We start from the raw sequence: 19525 nt of genomic DNA on the forward strand, positions 1-19525 counted from the left end.
TGCATGATTCATCAAAATAAGCTGGCCTAATAAGTACTTTTACAGCCGAAGCTGTTTTGGCTCTTCAAAGTGCAACATATAATTGGCCATGTGAAAACACAGGTTCTTTCAAATAAATACCAACAAAATCTAAAGTTTGGCCTTGTGCTTTATTTATTGTCATTGCAAAGCACAAACGAATTGGAAATTGTGTTCTCTTATATGGAACTGGATATTGTTCATCACTTGGTGGCTGCAAGGAAATTCTATGTATAAAAACTTCTTTGCCACAAAAATCACCCACTGCAATTTTAGCACAAATAACATTCTTGCTCAAACTCTTTATTATGAGTCTAGTTCCATTGCATAATCCTTCAGCAGGATCAAGATTTCTTAAAAGAATTATTGGGGCATTGGATTTTAAGAGTAACCTATGTGGAGGTAAATTGCTTGGCGTAAGAGTATTCAAAAGATCAATATATTCAGATTGATGATTTTCATTCAGTGTTTCATCATAGCTTAGGTACTCAGTCAAATCTCCTGGAAATTTTTTGATCAATTGATCATTTATTTCATCTACAAAGTTATTCTTTGTAGTTAGAATTGCTCTATTTTGTGAGCAATACAGTTTGTTTGAAGGATCTTTAAATTCAGGATACACAATATTGATTAGCTTTTCAATTGCATCAGTCTCATTATTATAGTTAACTATAATTGAAGATGGAAGTTTTACTATGTCATTCTCATTTGTTTCTTGTGTCCCATCTCCAATTCTTAAAAGAAACTGCGTGAATAAAGGATCTAATTTTGCTCTCATGTTCTCTATTAATTGCAATTTCTCTAATTTGTGCCATAATGGAGAATTTATCAAACATGCATTTATCATTTCAGCTTTTGTTCCTTTTCTAACAACTGGCAACGTTTGTCTAAAATCTCCACCAAGTACAACTACCTTTCCCCCAAATATTTCTTCTGAATTCATTAAATCTCTTAAGAGATCATCTAAAGCTTCAATTGCTGCTTTTTTAGCCATTGGTGCTTCATCCCAGATTATGAGTTTTGCTTCTTTGATCATTGCAGCTAAAGAAGTTTGTTTACTGACCCGACATGTTGCACCATCAAAGATATCTATTGGAATTTTAAATCTGGAATGTGCAGTCCTTCCACCTGGTAAAATGGAAGCTGCAATTCCTGATGTAGCTGTAGCAAGAGCAAGATAGCCTTTAGATCTAACATCAGCTAACAAAGCTCTATAGAGAAATGTTTTTCCAGTACCACCTGGACCGTCAATGAAAAAAACATCAGGTCTATCTGAGTAAATTCTCTCAGATATGACTACGAATGCTTTTTTCTGTTTTTCATTGAGTAGCTGAATTGAATTTAAGTCAATTTCTGAAATGACAATGTTTCTTTCTGCTCTTAATTCTCGAGTTTCATTGTCTATATTTTCATAAGAGAATCCAATGGGAATCAAATTATATGAATGTATACTTTTTCCCATCGATTGCAAAAATCCATCAATTTGTTGCAAGACATTTCTTTTCACTTGTGTAGATGTCATTGCTGAACATTTGGCAAAATCTTCTGACATAGAAGATTCAAAATTTTGCCACAATGCCTTTGGGTCATTAGGGCAAGAATAAACCAAAAGTGTTGCAAAGAGTCTCCTCATTTCATAGGGCATATGAAAAAGTGAGGCTTCTTGTAAACAAATTTCTTGGCTGTTATCATTTTGTAACAAGCCTCGAATTAATGCTGCTTCTTAGAACGTTTCTACTTGAACTCCATTAAAGGTTCTTAGGTCATCAAATGAAATTGGACATCGAACCTGTGATAAGAGTAATCTCAAGTAGTATCGTTCTCCTTCGGAAGGATGAGCAGTCATTATTCGACCTATTGATTCACCTCTTTCTCTCAATTTCCAGTATTTTTGCTTAGGTAACCAGACAAAATGATCAGGAAACTCTACATAAGTACAATTTAGATCCTGAGCTGCTTTATCTGTCCTATTCATGTAAAAAAATTCAGTGAGCATTGTTTTTTTCAAATGATAGTTATCGACAACATTTTGAAGATTAGCTATTTTTTTGAAACTCATTGGCTGATAATTCTCCAAATATAATTGTAAATGAATAATAGGTGGCTTTATTTCACTCATACAGAATCTAAAAATTCTCCATGCTGCCTCAGGTGGAGAAACCCACCTAGCTGATACATATTGTTTAATTTCATCAATTTCTGAATCAGATTTATTATTCACTACAGAGAAGCTAGTTCTATCATGACATTTATAGATATACTTGTAAATGTATTTGACTGCTTTAATTGTAGAGCATATTTCAACATTAAGATGGCAATCAAATTTAGCCAAAAGATATGGATTGTATGGTACAACCCATCTGTTATCTAAAAGAGCTGATTTAATCTTAATTTGAACTCCATCATCTCTCCTTCGATATTCAGGATATGCATTAAGAGTTCGGATAGTTTCCTCACAAAAATTTTTAGGAAAATTATTCTTGCAAGTTCCATTTTTTCTCATGCATACATTTGTTGGATCAAGTGAACCACATGGTCCATGAAGCATATGTTTAATGACCAAATTATATAGATATTCATTTTTCTCTTTATTTGGTATCTCAGCACAGACAATTTTATCATATTCTTCAGGGGTATACATCTTGAATTTTGACTTTAAAATTAGCAAGAAATGTGCATGTAGCAGTCCACGTTTTTGGTATTCAATGACATAAGTGTAAGCTGCCACTTCACCGAAGATGCATTTTTTCAAAAGTTCATCTTTAAGCTGTTCTAACTTAGCATGAAATACTCTAGCAAGCAAATCTGGTCTATTTTGTGCCTCTTCTTTGTCTATTAAGTGTTCTTTTATTTCTGGCCAATTAGGATTGCAAGTCATGGTCAGAAATATATCCGATTTACCATACTTCTGTACTAATGTCATTGCATCCATGTATTTACGTCTCATATTTCTCGGCCCTCCAATAAATGATGGCGGTAATATGATACGTTGGCCAACATTAGATGCTTGACTCTCACCTGATCCTAAAGCATCTATTATGCCTTTCAAGAACTCTCTCCTAATTTCCTCTTGTTGTAATCTATAGAAGTCAAGTCTTTGTGTCTCAAGCTTCACATATTGATCAACAATATATTGTTGTAGGAGGCGAGCAAAATGTAATAGCCAAGATTCATCATTGTCTCTAATCTGAAGTTTATAACAATAGTATTCTCGAAGGGACACAAAATTTGGATCTTAATGTATGTTTTCCATTGCTGTGGAAAAAATAATAGTACATTATTAAATGTGTAATCATAAATATTAAATAGGTAAAATGAAAGATCATGGTATATAGTTATTATACTAACCATGTTCTTCATTTTGGATTAATTATTCTGCTGTAGCAGCATTTGCAGGGGAAATCAAATCTGCTACAGGTTGTTTTTTTTTCCTCTTTCTTTCATATACTTTTGCTCCTTTCTTTGGTATTCCTTGGTGCCAGCCAAGATCACCAAAAGGAAAAAGTATTGGATATTGGAGTGGATCATAACATCCATAATAGTACTGTATGTTTTTTGAAGCACCACTATGGGTATGAACTCTAATATCACGCCTGCCGGTTTCTCCATTTTCTTGCCCCTCAACCCACAAACCAGCAACTTGTGAAGTTGTCGGTCTATTATAAACTCTTTGATCAACACCGGGCAGAGTTTTTAACACAATGTAGTAGTTATCTAAATTAGGTACCTCTCTCAAATTTCTAAAAAATTTTGCATATGGATTAGACTCAAGAACTTGCATAATTTTTCTAATCACACTTTCAGATAGTCTAGGACAAGCTGCTAATCGATTGCTTACTTCAGTTTCAAAATCATTGAAATATAACTGTAAATTATTACTATGATCATTGCTTGAATTGAAATCATTCAGAAAATGATATATTTGTCCTTGAATTCTAAAAGTGTAAATTCCTTTATTGCTTTTTGAGAGAGTCAGATCAGCTTTAACACCGAAGGAAGTGAATCCAAAATGATTATTATACGTTCTAATAAGAGCTCTAAAAGATTGTGTCTCTTGTGAAGATGAAGTCAATAGCTCTTTAAAGATATCTGGAATTTTATTTTGAGCTAAAATAACTTCACCATCTTGGCAACAAAAATATGCTGTCTCAGAAAAAAACTTCTTCGCTCCACAATGAGGACAATCTAGTTGGCGTGGTGGGATTTCAGCTTTGTCAGGAATTATATCCAACAAAGCTCTTCCTGTTTTGTATCCTCTTCCTAAAATATAATTATTTTAGAGCACTTAGTAGTCAAATCATTCAATTGATTTTAATGCTAGTTTAAAAACAGATATTAGAAAACTTAAAAATATTAACTATAGACCTGGCTGAGTTTTTTTCAGAGATGATCTGCAATGTTTCGAACGAGATCGAGAAGTACACTGAACATCAACAGCTGAGGAACACTCATTCACAATCGTGATGCTTGTTCGATTTTCAATTATATTTGTAGAAGCAATAGATTTAGATTTTGCTCTCAATCTTTTGTTTTTCCATCTAAAGTAGGCCAGTCTCCTATATTCTTTCTTATTTATTACCTCTCCATGATATATTTCAGAATATTCAAGAGGGCTCTTATCATAAGGACCAATTGATCTAGATTTTCCTCTCAATTTTTTCTGTTTCCATCTAAAGTAGGCCTGCCTCCTATATTCTTTCTTATTTATCACCCCTTCATGATATATTTCAGAATAGTCAAGAGGGCTCTTATCATGATATATTTCAGAATAGTCAAGAGGGCTCTTATCATAAGATATAACAGATGTACTACCTATTATAGGTATATGGCTATTCACAGAAAGGGGAGGAATATAATTAGCTAGTTCCATATCTAGATTTGATATTTCAGAATAGCTAATTTTTTCTTTAACGTTTGCAACTTGTTCACTCTGAAACTGATTTTCTATAACAAATGGTTCCTCATTGCAGTTCACTTGTGACAAAGTAGCAGGTTCAACACCACAGAGGTTGATTAAAGATGAATTCATTGTAGGCAAACAATGCTTGTCAGTAGAATCAGAGGTATAATGAACTTCTCCAGTATTTTTTGGAGGAAAGTAAACATTTTTACCTCTGCAGTGATTTGGCAGAATTACATTCCTATCGATGTGATTTTGTGAAGCACATGTTTCAACAGAGTGCTTTTCACGGATGTCATTCTCACAGTTGATTACAATAGGAGAATATGGTTGAGAAACAGAAGAATCAAGAGTAAACTTCATATGCTCAGTCAGCATATTTAAGTTTCTCCTTTTGTTTCTTTCCAACATTGCTAAATCAAGGGAATCATCAAACATCTCATCTATCAATCTAAAACCTGAACTAAATTTTCTTTTTTTCTTCATTTTGAAACACAGAAGATCAAAATCTAATTTTACTGTAAATAAAGCAAGATACTAAACCAAAGGTACACAAAATGACAGAATCAAAGCATCCTAGAATAGCTAAAACTAACTAATATATATAAAATGACAACCTTAATAACCCGAAGTACAATGATACTAATTATTTTGCATGGGAAGAAGTATGTAGTTATAATGTGTAGAAAGTAAAGATAGAGATAAAAGTGAAAATATTTCAAAAGTTAAACAAATACCAGAAAAATGAAGTAAGAAAATATTTTCAATAAGCTAACCAAACACCTGAAAATGATGAAAGGAAAATGATTTTCATGGAAAATTACTTCCACGGAAAATATTTTCCCAAGGAAAACATTTTACTTCCAACCAAACAGACCCTAAATGATGTAATTATTGAATAGATAAACAGCTAACAGCATCATGCAACATTTGAAATTAAAAACAGAGGCAAAAGTAAACCATCATAGCATAACATCAAACACATCGCATTTCTTATAATTAAAAGAAAGCAATAAACAGAGGCAACAACAATGGGAAAAAATTGCAGTTCAAATCAGAAGGTGAGAAAACAGAAACATACCTATATTTTCTTTGCTCGCCTGAATGTTGGCAAAAGTCCGGCAGCATTTGAAATTAATATAAAAACAGAGGAAAAAGTAAACGTAAGCTAATCGAAAAATTAGCATCATAATTATTCTTTTATGCATAATATAAAAGACATGGCAGTCTTTAATTAACGGAAGGCAATAAATGAACAGAAGGTAAGAACATTCATCAAACTAAAAAATTGCAGGTTGAAATAAAAAGACACAGAATAGAAAATACCTAGATTTTCTTCGGTCGTCTGCTGAAGACCGGCAAAACTGAGGAACAAAAGTATATATAGGACTGGGAATAGTAAATTTTGAAAGCTGCATCATAGCATACGTCGGTAGAACAGGCATCCCTAAAATGAGCTGATTTTGGGGAAAAAGAGATATCAGTGAACTGTTTTTGGGGCAAAAGAAGAATTGACGTCAATTGGGCGACTTTTTTAGAGACAATCGAAAGGAAGTACAGTTAATTGCTCGAGGAATTGACAGAAAATCGAAGATTTTGCAGGGCCGTAGATTTTGGGGAAAAGGAATTTTACTGACCTAATTTTTGGGGCATGCCAAAAATTCACGTGCGTGTGGAGGATTTTCTGGGTCGAAATCAAATTGAAGGACAATTTAGTTGTTGAAGGATTCGGTAAGAAACTAAAAATTTTGCAGGCCGATATAGTATAGCGGCCTATTCGATCGAGAGAAAGAAAAAGGCTATTCGACAGAAAAGAAGGGGAAGGGAATTCTGGGTAAATGAAGAAAGAAGGAAGTTCAATAAGTAATAAGACAATTAAGGTGCTGTTGACTAACTTCAACATCAGTCATCAGTCATATACTAACGGCCAAGCACATTACTTCTAACGGGCATAACTCCATTAATTTATATTAATTATATAATGAATCATATAATCTAATTCAAAACAGCCCATGTGATAAAAGGGCCCACAAATAGTTTACAATTATTTGCACTTGATCAGAAAATTATAAAAGAAATATTTTCAAAAATACAAAAATAACCCTAAATAGTTAGCAACTATTTAATGACTTAGTTTTCATAAAAGCATTCAATTGACCTTTCACATCAATTAAAAACCAAACAAAAGGAACAAATGCAAATAACTAAACCATTGTTACCAATTAGCCCCTAAATAGTAAGGAACTATTAAGACATTGAATTTGAAGACCATGCCTGAAATAGACATTTCTCACTTTTTGGTAGAAAAAACCAGGAAAAAAACTCCTTTCTCTAACAATATAGTGACACTTGGCATTCAATTGAGAACTCCAATTGTTCTCTTATCTAGTTGGTAGAAATGTACCACAACCTAGACGTTGAAACTCCAACCAAAAATAAAGGAACTTCAATCTTTCGCCCTTAGTTTGGAAATTAGTTTCACATTTGCTCTTTTTACAATCCTTATAGGAGGAGATATCGGGAGTTGAATTTCGATGTTGTATTAAATTTTTATATACTAATACTGTAGTAATTTTTTTTACATTAGCAGTTTTAGATGTATGTCACATATACATAATTTTGAATTATAACATTGATCTAATGCTTTTAGTATAAAAAAATTATACATTGACAGTGTATAAAAAAAAAAATTATCAACAACAGATCCAATAGCCATTGCAGACTTTCTTCTATTTCTAACTTTATCAATCAACTCCATAAGCCAAGGGATATCACCAAAAAAGAAAAAAGAAAAACTATATGGCAAGGTGAAAATTAAGAAAAACATTTTAGTGTAAAGATTTAGAAAAAAAAATTCTAATACTATGCATTTTACAATTATTTCTCCTTACGAAACATGTAATTCTCGAGAAAAAGACTAGGACTTGGACTCATTTTGCCTAACCTTAATTAACGATCAAAATGTTCTATTATGCACACAACTTTGTAGGAAGTGGTAACTATTATAATATAATTGAACTCTTGAACATACTAATGCATATTAGTTCTTAAAACCTGTTTGTTTAAATATTAACTAGCAATTGCTTAGAAATATGCGAAGAAATCTCTTAGTTTATTAATCTAGTAAAAATATCTAATGTATAGAAAATTCTTAGTTGTAGATAGCTTTAACAGTTCAAATGGATAGAAAGGTCAGAAAAATACACTTTTAGAAGTTGAAAGGCTAAAAATATGCAAATAATAGTTAGCTGGCCAAAAGTGTACAAACTCAAGAGTTTGAGAGCCAATTAGGTACTTTGCCTCTTTGGAATTTCCCTTGAATTAAAACCCCAAAAAAAAGAAGAAGGAGAGATTGGTGTTCCTCAACTTCGAACTCTAAATATACAAATGATAGGCATATTCATGTTTTACTTTTTCTTTTCTTTTTTTTTTTGGGCAAAATATTTTTTTTTTAATTTTGAAGAAACACATTCATGCTTTTTTTTTTTTTTTGGGCTTCATTTGTCTTTTTGTTTAAAGAAGAAAAGATAGCCATAATAGGCGGATTATCATTATCCCACATATCTCTCCAACAACTTCCCCCCTCCCCTTCAAGAGTTTCCCGCACTGTTTTTAACTCTTCCGCTGATAAATCTCCACTTTTCTTTCTTAGGGTTTCTGGTTAACCCATGAACACCTACACAAATCTCCTTCAATCATAGACAGCAGAGCCGCAGTGACTCCAATATTCACTCTTTCCCCTTTACAGAAAAAGATCATCATTTCTGGATTCTAAACAATGATTCAGAGACCCCAGAAGCATACCCCCATATAGTAGTAAAAGTAATTGCAGTCTTGAGCATGAAATGGGAGAGAACCATCAACAGCAGCCAGTGTTTTCTGCGAACCAAAGTCACCAATACAACCACCAACAACCGTACATCTTTCAAGAAACTCAAAACTTCCAAACAATCCCAGATTTTTTCCACTATCATCATCATTTTCAAGCTCTTTTGCAGCAGCAAAGGAGGCTGCAGGACCAGCTGCAGCAGTGTGTTTTAGGTCAAGAAAATGTTGTTAGTACTAGTGCCACCACGGCTGCGGTTGTCGGCAACAATATCAGGCCCTCAGTTTCATTTTTCCCGCTGAACTTCAAGCCACCGGATCTCAATGAGAATATTACTAGTAGTAAAAATGGAGGTTTGGATGATGATGGATCAGAAGATGATTTGTTTAGACGGAATAGTGCTGCTGCTGCTGCCTTGGCTATGGCATCCCCACATTATTGTTGGCAAAATCAAGAAGATTCTGCTACTGCTATTAGACAACCTTTTTGGTAACTTGGAAATTGCACAAAATCACATGCTATTGGTTGCTGCATTTCATGTTTATGTGCACATGTACTCGTGTAAAATAATAGTACTAGTAAGTCTAGTATGATTTGTTCAAAATTTACAAGTGTTCACATTTTAAGTTTCAAGAACCTTCATTAATAGCCAGTACTATCTATTATTTGTAGCATTCAAGGGAGTCTTTCTTTCTTTCTTTCTTTCTTTTTTTCCCTTTCTTTATGTTTGAAGGGTTTTTTGAGGGTTGTATATGTTCAATAAATTTTTGTAGGAAGCCTCTGTGCACCAATATCTCGGATGGGAATAATAACTCACTGGACAAAGAAGTGCGGCCGGAAATGCACCAAAACAAATACTACAAGTCTTCCGAAGATACTGAGCAAATGAATAGTTCTTTAGAGAACAGTAAGAATAGACTTTTTGGTGAGCTTGAATCAATTTGCAGAAGTGCCTCAGATGCTAGTGAGGCTAATAAAACTGGTGGCGCCTCTGCTGGAAACTTGGCTACAACATTCAGTACCTGCTTGCCTATCACTCTAGACAAACATACCACCAACGCTGGCGCCACTGCTGCTGGGGCTGCCATTGGGCATTGTCATGACGGTTCTGAGTCATTTAGTGGTCATGAAGCGCCCGTAGCTGTGGTTTCAAAGAACAAGAAAAGGAAGAAGTTGAAAGATGAATTGAGTTCGATGGCCATATTTTTTGAGGGCTTGGTGCATCAGCTCATGGACCACCGGGAGGCTCTTCACAGTAATTTTATGAATGCAATTGAGAGATTAGATAAAGAAAGAAGGGAAAGAGAGGACGCTTGGAGGCGACAAGAATTAGAAAAACTTGAGCAAGACATGGCTGCCAGGGCCCGTGAACGGGCATTAGCTTCTAGTAGAGAGGCCTCCATTGTTTCATACTTGGAGAAAATCACTGGCCAAAGTATTAAACTTCCTCCTAGGAATCATCCCTCAGATTTCCAGCCGGCCATGATTTCTTCGGGAGCCATGAATGGCGAGCTCAGCCCCAGTACTAGCAAAGTCTGCAGGGATGATTTGAGTATAAACATGACCAACAGGAGATGGCCTAAAGCTGAAGTGGAGGCATTGATTCAAATTCGAAGCAGCTTAGAGCAAAAGTTTCAAAGGCCGGGGATCAAAGGGCCTCTTTGGGAACAGATAAGCAATTCAATGGCGTCAATGGGATTTCAAAGGAGTGCCAAGAGATGCAAAGAGAAGTGGGAAAACATCAACAAATACTTCAAGAAATCGCGAGAAAATGCGAAGCAATGTCGCAAGAAATTCAAGACTTGTCAGTACTTTGATCAGCTGGATCAACTCCACTCCAAGTCACAACTAGCCAATGGCGGTTCTTATTCTTGTAGCTCATCCTCGGAGCATCAGGCCAAGCCCAATAATGAAAATCAGCTTCCCAATCCGATTGAAGGCTTGGTTCCAGCCAGAAACTTCAGACAAGGTGAATTCTATTGTATTCCTAGTATGAATGTCAGTGAAGAAGAAGAAGAAGAAGGAGAAGATGGTAATGTTGACTACCCTGATGAGGGAGACTGACTGCGAATTTTGAATATTAAGGCAACATTGGATTTGATACATGGGTTATTTTCCAGTTCTTTTATTATTACTGTTATTATTTAAATTTCTTTCAGCTTTTCCTATACTACTATTCCTTCCTATTCCTTCGCTGGTTGCATCATTATGTATAGGATCTCAGAGGCTTAAATTAATATCCCACAAGTAAACGAGTAATATTGTACTTTTTGATGAATCTTATTAAGAATTATTCATTTAGCACATGCATTTGACCATTACCCACCTTGCATTATTGGATCATTATTAAACTCATCAAACTAATGTTGAATTGAACTAATGTTTCGGATCTGTCTTCAGCTTATTAAATTTTTCCAGTTTTCTATCAAAAAAAAAGAGAGCCAATGTTGACTTGAACCTGCCATCAAGATGCTGTACCGTACATATCCTATTAAAATTTAACTAAGTGTGCTTATGCTTAAGTAATTTCTGTACTATAGATACCCTATTCAATAGAAATATTTGTTTAATTTCGTCAAAAAAATATTAAAAAGTAACTTCTACACCCCTTACCCCGTCATTCAATTTTTCATTTCTAATGTGAGGAGCATAAAATGAAAGAACAATAGGGTACAGACCGGTATTCAGTTTATAATTTGATCACAGCTCCGAATACCTGCAACAGATAGTCAACTTAACCTTATTTTTTTCAAACTAGTAGTCATTTCTTCCTTTCTGGTTTGATGCTAGTGTAATCTGGTTAAAAAGAATAGCACTCTAGACTCAATTTGGTTTAGCAATTTTTAGTAATAGACAAATAGCACATTACGCTCCCAGGTTGAGAAAAGATCCCTCATGCCAGGGCGTGGAACTCAGTACCAATATAGAGTAAAACACCATTTACTCAATTCTAATTGCAAGCTTCATAAATGACACAACTCTTTCTCTTTTCGTCTGATTTTGAGTCAGTTTGCGTCCATTTGAATTATTTATCAGCCATATACATGCATCGAACAGTTCTTCCCCACTTGATTGCAAGATAAGAGATGACAAGAAAATTATACGGCATAAGAGAACATTTGCAAGTATGTGGCGACCAAACTGGCAATGATAATAAGAAGGTTCAATTATTTGACAAATCCGTACTCACAATTTTCAGCCGGTTTAAGATTTCAACATCAGGTTCTGCTTTTCCAAGAATCTGCGCAATCTCTTGTCTGGCCTTCTCGTGCCTGCCTGTAAGCCAGTTAGCTGTGGTTTCTTGGCCAAAATAGTAGAACAGCTTGCACTCCTCTTTGCATCTTCTATTGCCATCACTACCCTGTTGTTCTTTGCATTGCAACAGCAGACCTAGTAGATCACCATTTCTTGATTCTCCCTTTTGCGTTGCCTTCTGTTTCTTACAAGTTACATCTCTTAACATTGCTTTGATCTGGGCATCCAATTCGTATCTCCTTCTATTCTTCTTGGAAGAAATCTATACGAAGAATCTGTTTATCCATTCAGTCAAATTTGGAGCTGGTTGAAATTAATTTGCCAAGTAAAATAGTTTTGCTGAATAGCAACTCTGTATTTTTTCTAAAAATGTATCCATCTGCTTAGCTTCAATCTTTTAAAAATTCCCCACTCAATAAAAGAAAATTTAGTTTGCAAATTGAATGTTCATCTCTTGTTTGTGAATCGAATTCCACCTGAAACCTGGGAGGTAAAATGCCTGAAATGCTTCATTAATCAGTACAGCTTGTTCTTTCTGAACCCCGAAGTTCGATTATCTTCTTTCCTTCTCTATAGCTCCTTCCAAATGCTGTCCTAGCAATCACATCTGCAAAATGACTTTGTACTTCTGGATTAATATCAATTTCACTCGATCCATCTGAAGGAACTGACTTCTTCCACCCATCAACTTGCAAAAAATTTCCGGTACCATTCCCAGTTTTCTTCAAAGTCATTAGCACAATTGCTTTGAAGTTCATTAGATCAATCAATTTATAAATGTAACTTTAGCTTTCAGGATGATTCTGTAGTTATATTCTTCTTTCTATTTTGGGTCGTGCTCGACTTCTTGTGCCTTTGATTTAAAGACATTCTGAGTCCGACGCAGAAATGCATCTTTTCATTAAAAGGTAACATATTTTTTCAAGAGATCATCCAAAGCCTTGGCTATATCCAGAAGGGAAAGATCCCATTTAAATTGATTTGAAGCACAAGAAATTTATGCTTACCTAGTTTCTTCTAGAAATTAGGTATGCAAGACAAGAATAGATAAGCCAAATATTTACTGCATGTAAGATAACTTGAACTTGCATGTCTAGCTATTGGTAAGTATCAAACCAAAACGAGATCTTCGCTGTGATATCACATAGATAGAAAGAAATTTAAAGATTTTTTACTTGACAATTGAAACATTTTTGCTCTTGATCATACCAAATTCATTTCAACAAAACACAATTTGGATCAAGGGATTGTCCATATTTGTTGGCAAAAATGTACTAGAATTATAGAGCAGACATTGCCCGAATTTTCTCATTATGGAATGCAGGATTGATTACTCTTCTACGTGTGGTCCATTTCTCTCCTTCCAAGGTTGAGACTCCCAGCGTCAAAATATCCACAAAAGGGTTCTGTGGTGGCTTTTGCAAGTGACCATTCTTGTCACTGAGTATCAGCCTGATCAATTCTGCCCTCCCTATTATCAATCCAACACATGCATATTTTCCCTATTTGAGCAAAACGCCAAAGCCACCATCAGTAGTACCATCACTATGTACTTGTATAGTATAGCTCACAAGCCACAATTCTCATGATTTCCAATATTCCAGCTTTCCAAAATTATTTACGATAACTACAATCCTAGGCCTTTTTGGTGTAAAGGGCAAACGACACTTTAATCAACAGCTACTAATGCCAATTTTCAATAAGACTGCTTACTTTTTTTGTCCAGCGACCACATTGGCCCGATAAATCCAGAGTCAAGCTCGAACCCGACTACCAACTGTTTTGTAAGTATTCAGTAAAGTGAATCTAAGTTCTTACGTGCGTGCAGGAAAGGAAGTATCCATCAAGAATGAGAGGCTTGGGAATTGAACATGTTGATGACAAAAGAAAGATGGTACAAAAAAAAAGATTGAAGAATTTGGACCATTTGATGAAGGAAGGGGTTGACCCGTGGAACTATCAACTTCTTCATATATAACCATCTTGTCTTCATAGAGAAGCTTGTAAGAGGTTCCTCTAATCCCTTCCTGCTTTAATTGTTTCTCCAGGCTTTTGGGTTTCCACCAGAGATTGCACAAAAATTTTACTACTATGAAAAAGATGGACAACAAAAGAGCCCAGCAGAGAGCTAAAGCCTTCGGTATAGATCCTTCCATGCTGCTTGGTTTCCTTTTATGGAAAGACTATAAGCTTCGTTGCCGGGTGTGCAGCTGCAATTGTCATGGAAGATGGGCTACGAGCTGCAATTAATGCAGAGTTACTTTGGGTTGTTTCCAAAAGTAGCAACCTTACCAAGAAACTTATTGGGGATGGAATTGACAGGCCTCATCAGTTAACTTTAATTTGGTGGGAGATTGGGCATATTCCAGTTTGTTTTTTGGACGACTTGTCTAAAATATTTGACTTAAACCCCAAACTTGTTTTTGATGTTCCAGCCTCTGTGATGGTTTATGGCAAAATTTTAAATCAACCAAGCATCTACTTCAAATCTATTAAACACTTGCACAGTTAGTTAGATCTATTAAAGTTAACTATTCTAGAAACGATACAAGTATATTGTGCAAGGATACAAAAGACTTTTCCATTGAAGGTCAAAGTAAAACAGAAATTACTGTCCAATTTCAATTTTTTTTTTTTTTTGCATTCTTAGCAATATCAGTAAATACCAGGTCTACAGAAGATCCGTGTGCCACACAGTTCATGGAATTGGTGACATTCTTGTAGAAAAAAGAGAAATTTCTTCATTCCTATCTGGACATAAAATCTTTATATCTGTTGGAATATAATTGGAGCCCCATGCTGTGGCTGGAGAGTTATTATGGTATGGGGGGCATGAGTATATGAAGGTGATAGCTTGAATGAAAAGTTCTGCAAAATCATGGCCAGAGCCAATTTTGCTTCTATGATTGCAAAGCTTTGGCCTAAGCAAATTCTTGGTCCCCAGCCAAAGGGATAAAATGCCAATTGATCCTTTGATGCCTTTGAAACTCCTTCAGCAAACCTCTCTGGTTTAAACTCTTCTGCATCATCTCCCCAGTACTCAGAATCATGATGCAACAGCATAATTGGTAGATAAACTACAACCCCTGCAGGGATGGAAATATCCCCTACCTTAGTTCTTTGGACGGTATATCGAAACAGGCCAGTCACTGGTGGATATAATCTTAGGACTTCAAACAACACCATCGTGACCTACAAAAACAATTTCCCCCTCATTAGTCATGGATTCATAAACACAATAAGCAAATCTTACGTGATAGTATTATGTATGGGTATTGCAAAAAAAATCGGTTAACAACAAATTCATACTTACAATTTTGAGCCTGTTCAAAATTTCCACATCAGGGGCTGTCTTTCCACAAATATGGAGAACTTCTTGCCTGGCCTTCTCTTGCCAGTCCGGATGCATGGACAACACGATGAGGGTCCATGTAAGCCAGTTAGCAGTGGTCTCTTGGCCAGCAAAGTAGAACAGCTTGCACTCCTCTATTACATCTTCAATTGTCATCTCATTTCCCTTTTCTTCTTTGCATTGCAACAGCAACCCAAGTAGATCACCATTACCTGATTCTCCATTTTGCATTGCCTTTTGCTTCTTGCAAATTATATCTCTTAACATTGCTTTTATCTCTGCATCCACCTCATATCTCCGTTTATTCTTCTTAGTTGGTAGAAACCTGTATAATGCTAAAAATGTTTAGTCCGGTTACTAAATTAAAAATTCTTACCTATAACATTGAAGACGAACTAATAATTTTTAGTTGTCTCTTTTGAGCTTACAAATGGAAATCTACCTGAGTCCTGGGAGGTACAAAGCTTGAAATGCTTCAAGTACCAGCACTGCTTGCTCTTTTTGAAGTTCAAATATCTTCTTCCCTTCTTTATAGCTGCTTCCAAAGGCTGCTCTAGAAATCACATCTGCCGAAAGGCTCTGCAGTTCAGGATTGATATCAATTTCGCTCCATCCATCGGATGCAAGCAACATCTTCCATCGATCAATCAGATTGCAGCAACTTGCTAAAAACTCTGGCACCATTCCCTGCTTTCTTTAAGTCATAAGTACATAGGGATGAAGCTCACTTATATTAACAGTTTAGGCATGCAACTTAATCAAGATAATGCACTTTTGCTCTTCCTCAGCATAACTTGTTGACGTCAGAAATGTTCTTTTTATTGCAATGCATTTAATTAAAGAATGCTGCGTTATGTTTCACATTCTTTTCTCGAAAGATCTTTGAATGTCTTTGATAAATCCTGGAAGGGTTCATTTTTTTTCCCCCTTCTTTTTGGTCAAATGTACTAAAAAAGGAATTGTCTGCCCTGCTCTTCCGACCATTAGTCTATAAGACACCAACTAAATAGCCAAAAGCCTACCAGAATAAGATATGAAGCATTCCACGAAGCATTACTTACACTGCAGTGGGACAGAAAAAATCAGAAAAATTCTACAGTAATCTAGTAGAAAGCAGGGATTACCTGCAGCTTCTCATGGTGGAATGCAGGAGTAATTAACCTTCTACGCTTGGCCCATTTCTCTCCTTCCAAGGTTGAGACTCCCAGAGTTAAAAGGTCCACAAGAGGGTTCTGTGGAGGCTTTTGGAAGTGACCATCCTTGTCATTCAGTATCAGCCTTATCAGCTCTGCCTTCCCCATTATCAGTCTCGGCCTTGTTCCAGTCCAACTCAGGCACACTTTTCCTATTTTAGCAAACCAAGCCACCATTAATCACAATTCAATGGAGCCATAGTTTTTATTTTTCTTGGCAGATGTAATTGTCGAGCTTGTAATAACATGCTGAAGTTCTACTATTTTTCATTTGGCATGGTACATTTCAACTTATTGTCCACACAAGATTTCGCATGCAAATAACTAAAAAGTTTCACCCTCATAACTGTCTATGTAAATTAATTGTTATTTATTCCTTTTAAACACAGAATAATATCCTTAGTTTTATATAACCAGATTTGTGTCACACTATCTATAAGGTCGTGTATCATATAATAGCTTCTAGATTTGTTCCCTCTTATAGTAAATTCTTGGATGTTGAAATGGGAAGATCCATGAAAAGTTACTCCTAAAGGGCTAGAGAAACTTCAAGTACTTAATGATTGTGGAAAAAAAGACAGAAGAAGAATCCAAGAATGGAAAAAAGTTGATCAGACCGTATGCTTGCACAATTTGATGAAGGGAAGGGTCGACACGTGGGACAATCTCGTGGTTTAAAGACATGGGGATGGCCCATGCTTCTATCCTCAGCTTCTTGCTAACTGGCTCGTCTCCATAAAGAAAATTGTAAGAAGTTCCTCCGATTCCCTGCTGCTTCAACTGTTTCTCTATGATTTTGGGCTTCCACCATAGAGAAAAGACAAGTTTTAGGGCACAAAAGGAAGCTAAAAGAGCCGAAAAGGAAGCCAATATGGCCATAAAATTGAATGCTTCCATGGAGCTGATTTCTTTCCCGATGGCTGCAGCTTTGGATGCTACTGAGCTTTGCTCACTGCTTCATTCAATTTATAGAGTTCTGTTGCAAAGATTAACCACATAGCTAGGGACTGAACTGAAAAGATTAAAAAAGGATTGGAGAAGAAGTTAAAGTGGTGGCTGTGATTTGTTGTGAATTGGACTGATGGGACATGTAAGCCAATTGCATTGCATGAAATTTTGGCACCTCTCCTTCCATTGAGACAATTATTTAGTTGACTTTTTTTTGTTCATTTTTACCACTTTTCATTTGTGTTTCACATTTTTTTAGTTTGCTTCTCTCAATTATTACACAGAATCATAGGTTAAATTAAGAAAAAAAAATGTTTCTTACCGACTCAAGATTTTAATTAAGATCAATGGCCCGAATTGAGTAGAACTTCTCCGGCCAATTTCGTAGTGCAGCAACTAGAAATTTTTTGCAGGACATTATTCATTGGTTGGGATCATAGACCTGAAATTAATTAGTTAATTAATTACGTGGACGAGTGGAGGCATATATGATCATACATGCCGTAGCCTTCTTTTGGATCATGCTTGGGCTTCTGCAAAGTCAAAAAGAAATGGTGGGCAGCTAGTCAAACAGCCAATAGTTCTCCTGGTCAGCATGCCTTGATGCCCAAGAACGCCTACTGATGTGATCGTCAAGAAAAGATGGAGCCGCAAGTAGTGCTGCAACATAATGCTTGGTCATCAATTAAACTTTGTAGACCAAAGCCCCAGGCATATGGCACAGCGATTGAGGGTTGGCCTTGAGTTGCTGATTTTCTTATTGATCGGGGTTTGATTCATATCCGCTGCGTTGCATATCCTGACTCGTTCGGGAAAGTTTATGGAGCTATTGACTTCCCTTTGATTTGGTGTGCCGGCTCGGGTTCAAAAAATTCGGATCGAGGCTTGTTCCGAGTTACCCAAAAAAAAAAAAAAACTTTGTAGACCAAGGACCATTGGAAATTCATTACACCTTTTTATAGCTTCAAGTGATGTGAATAGGGCTGGTTGGTGTGAGCTAGTAATCAATGAGAAAATCATTGGTTGGAATGAATGTTTAAAAACCTTTTTCCAGTCGTCTGATAAGCATTTAAGCACACACTGTGCTTGTTTGGCAGACAAGTTTTTTACCAAGTTTATCTGTTATAAGTTTTTTAAAAACTTTAGTTACAGTAATCTCTAAAAACTTTTCAAAGCTTTTAACTTATACACTTTAAAATATTTAAAAAAAACACACTTCAAAAATTTTTAAAAAAACTTATACAGTAAGTTACAGTAAAGTTTTATATAAACATTCAAAAAATTCACTTGCCAATCGGGGTCATGCTACAGTGAGGTTTCAATGTTTGCACCTGTTTTGCCATGTTATCCAACCATTTTGTTGCTTTCCTTGACAAATGGGAAGAACATTATTGAGAAGGGGGAAATAGGGTGGTTTATAATGCATCTCTTGTTAGAGACTAGAATTGACTTTACATACATACAGAAAACTCCTTGAATTGAGGGGGAGTTCAAATGGACTTGTACAGAGACTGAATTGTGCTTCTTGCAATGCACTAGATATGGTTTGAACCCTGATCTAATGTACGAGAAAAACTCTAAGAGACTCCTCCTAATCATTATTGGACTATATTTTATAAATCTCAAAATGGATTGTCCATGAAATTTCTGTTTTTCCCCCATGTAGAGTTAATGAGGTCCAACAGGAACTTAAGTAGGCTAAAATGTGCAAACACATCGAAGACTATTGTTATAATACTAGTAGCAGTCTGTTAGGACATTTAACAGTAAGCTCGGGGTGCAATGTTAATTTGATAAGCATTGACATAACATATAAAATATCTGCTTCTTAAGAGGCTGATTTCTTTTCTTTTTTTTTCGGACACGACAACTATTGTATAACCTATCTATCATAAACTACAGGGAATGGGGAGTCTAAAGAGGTTTGGTGTTAGGAATTAGTAGGTACATAAACCTTATTAGATCAAGAGAGTGTTTTGACACAATTCTTGAATTTTTTTTGCTGCAGGTGAAATTTAAATCTTCATCTATAG

The 19525-nt window shown here is 35.6% G+C and overlaps 3 protein-coding genes across 3 annotated transcripts; 1 reads left to right on the forward strand and 2 right to left on the reverse strand.

Annotated features, from left to right (window-relative positions):
• Nucleotides 1–64: 64 nt before the first annotated feature.
• On the reverse strand, nt 65–1651 carry LOC113703768 (uncharacterized). Its single transcript, XM_027225244.1, has one exon. It carries the CDS (start codon nt 1649–1651, stop codon nt 65–67), a length of 1587 nt encoding a protein of 528 aa, XP_027081045.1.
• A 6842-nt stretch (nt 1652–8493) lies between these two features.
• Nucleotides 8494–10868, forward strand: LOC113703770 (uncharacterized). Its single transcript, XM_027225246.2, has 2 exons — nt 8494–9233; nt 9518–10868. The coding sequence occupies exons 1-2, from the start codon at nt 8764–8766 to the stop codon at nt 10806–10808; spliced, it is 1761 nt and encodes a 586-aa protein (XP_027081047.2). The 5' UTR covers nt 8494–8763; the 3' UTR covers nt 10809–10868.
• A 3687-nt stretch (nt 10869–14555) lies between these two features.
• LOC113702795 (cytochrome P450 CYP72A616-like) lies at nt 14556–17543 on the reverse strand. The gene is made up of 5 exons (XM_027223939.2): nt 17162–17543; nt 16476–16696; nt 15794–16038; nt 15313–15676; nt 14556–15191 (listed from the first exon to the last, which is right to left on the reverse strand). The coding sequence occupies exons 1-5, from the start codon at nt 17439–17441 to the stop codon at nt 14766–14768; spliced, it is 1536 nt and encodes a 511-aa protein (XP_027079740.1). The 5' UTR covers nt 17442–17543; the 3' UTR covers nt 14556–14765.
• Between the last annotated feature and the right edge of the window lie 1982 nt (nt 17544–19525).

This window comes from Coffea arabica, chromosome 8e, assembly GCF_036785885.1.
Source record: "Coffea arabica cultivar ET-39 chromosome 8e, Coffea Arabica ET-39 HiFi, whole genome shotgun sequence".
NCBI lineage: Eukaryota > Viridiplantae > Streptophyta > Magnoliopsida > Gentianales > Rubiaceae > Coffea > Coffea arabica.

What these genes read in the sequence shown, in the direction of transcription:
- LOC113702795 (XM_027223939.2), bottom strand. Translation starts at nt 17,441, where the DNA reads ATGGAAGCATTCAATTTTATGGCCATATTGGCTTCCTTTTCGGCTCTT. An exon ending in TCCACCATGAGAAGCTGCAG is followed by an intron (nt 16,039 to 16,475) that starts GTAATCCCTGCT and finishes TAAAGAAAGCAG; the next exon opens with GGAATGGTGCCAGAGTTTTT. An exon ending in TTGTACCTCCCAGGACTCAG is followed by an intron (nt 15,677 to 15,793) that starts GTAGATTTCCAT and finishes AGCATTATACAG; the next exon opens with GTTTCTACCAACTAAGAAGA.
- LOC113703770 (XM_027225246.2), top strand. Translation starts at nt 8,764, where the DNA reads ATGGGAGAGAACCATCAACAGCAGCCAGTGTTTTCTGCGAACCAAAGT. An exon ending in GCTATTAGACAACCTTTTTG is followed by an intron (nt 9,234 to 9,517) that starts GTAACTTGGAAA and finishes AAATTTTTGTAG; the next exon opens with GAAGCCTCTGTGCACCAATA.
- LOC113703768 (XM_027225244.1), bottom strand. Translation starts at nt 1,651, where the DNA reads ATGAGGAGACTCTTTGCAACACTTTTGGTTTATTCTTGCCCTAATGAC.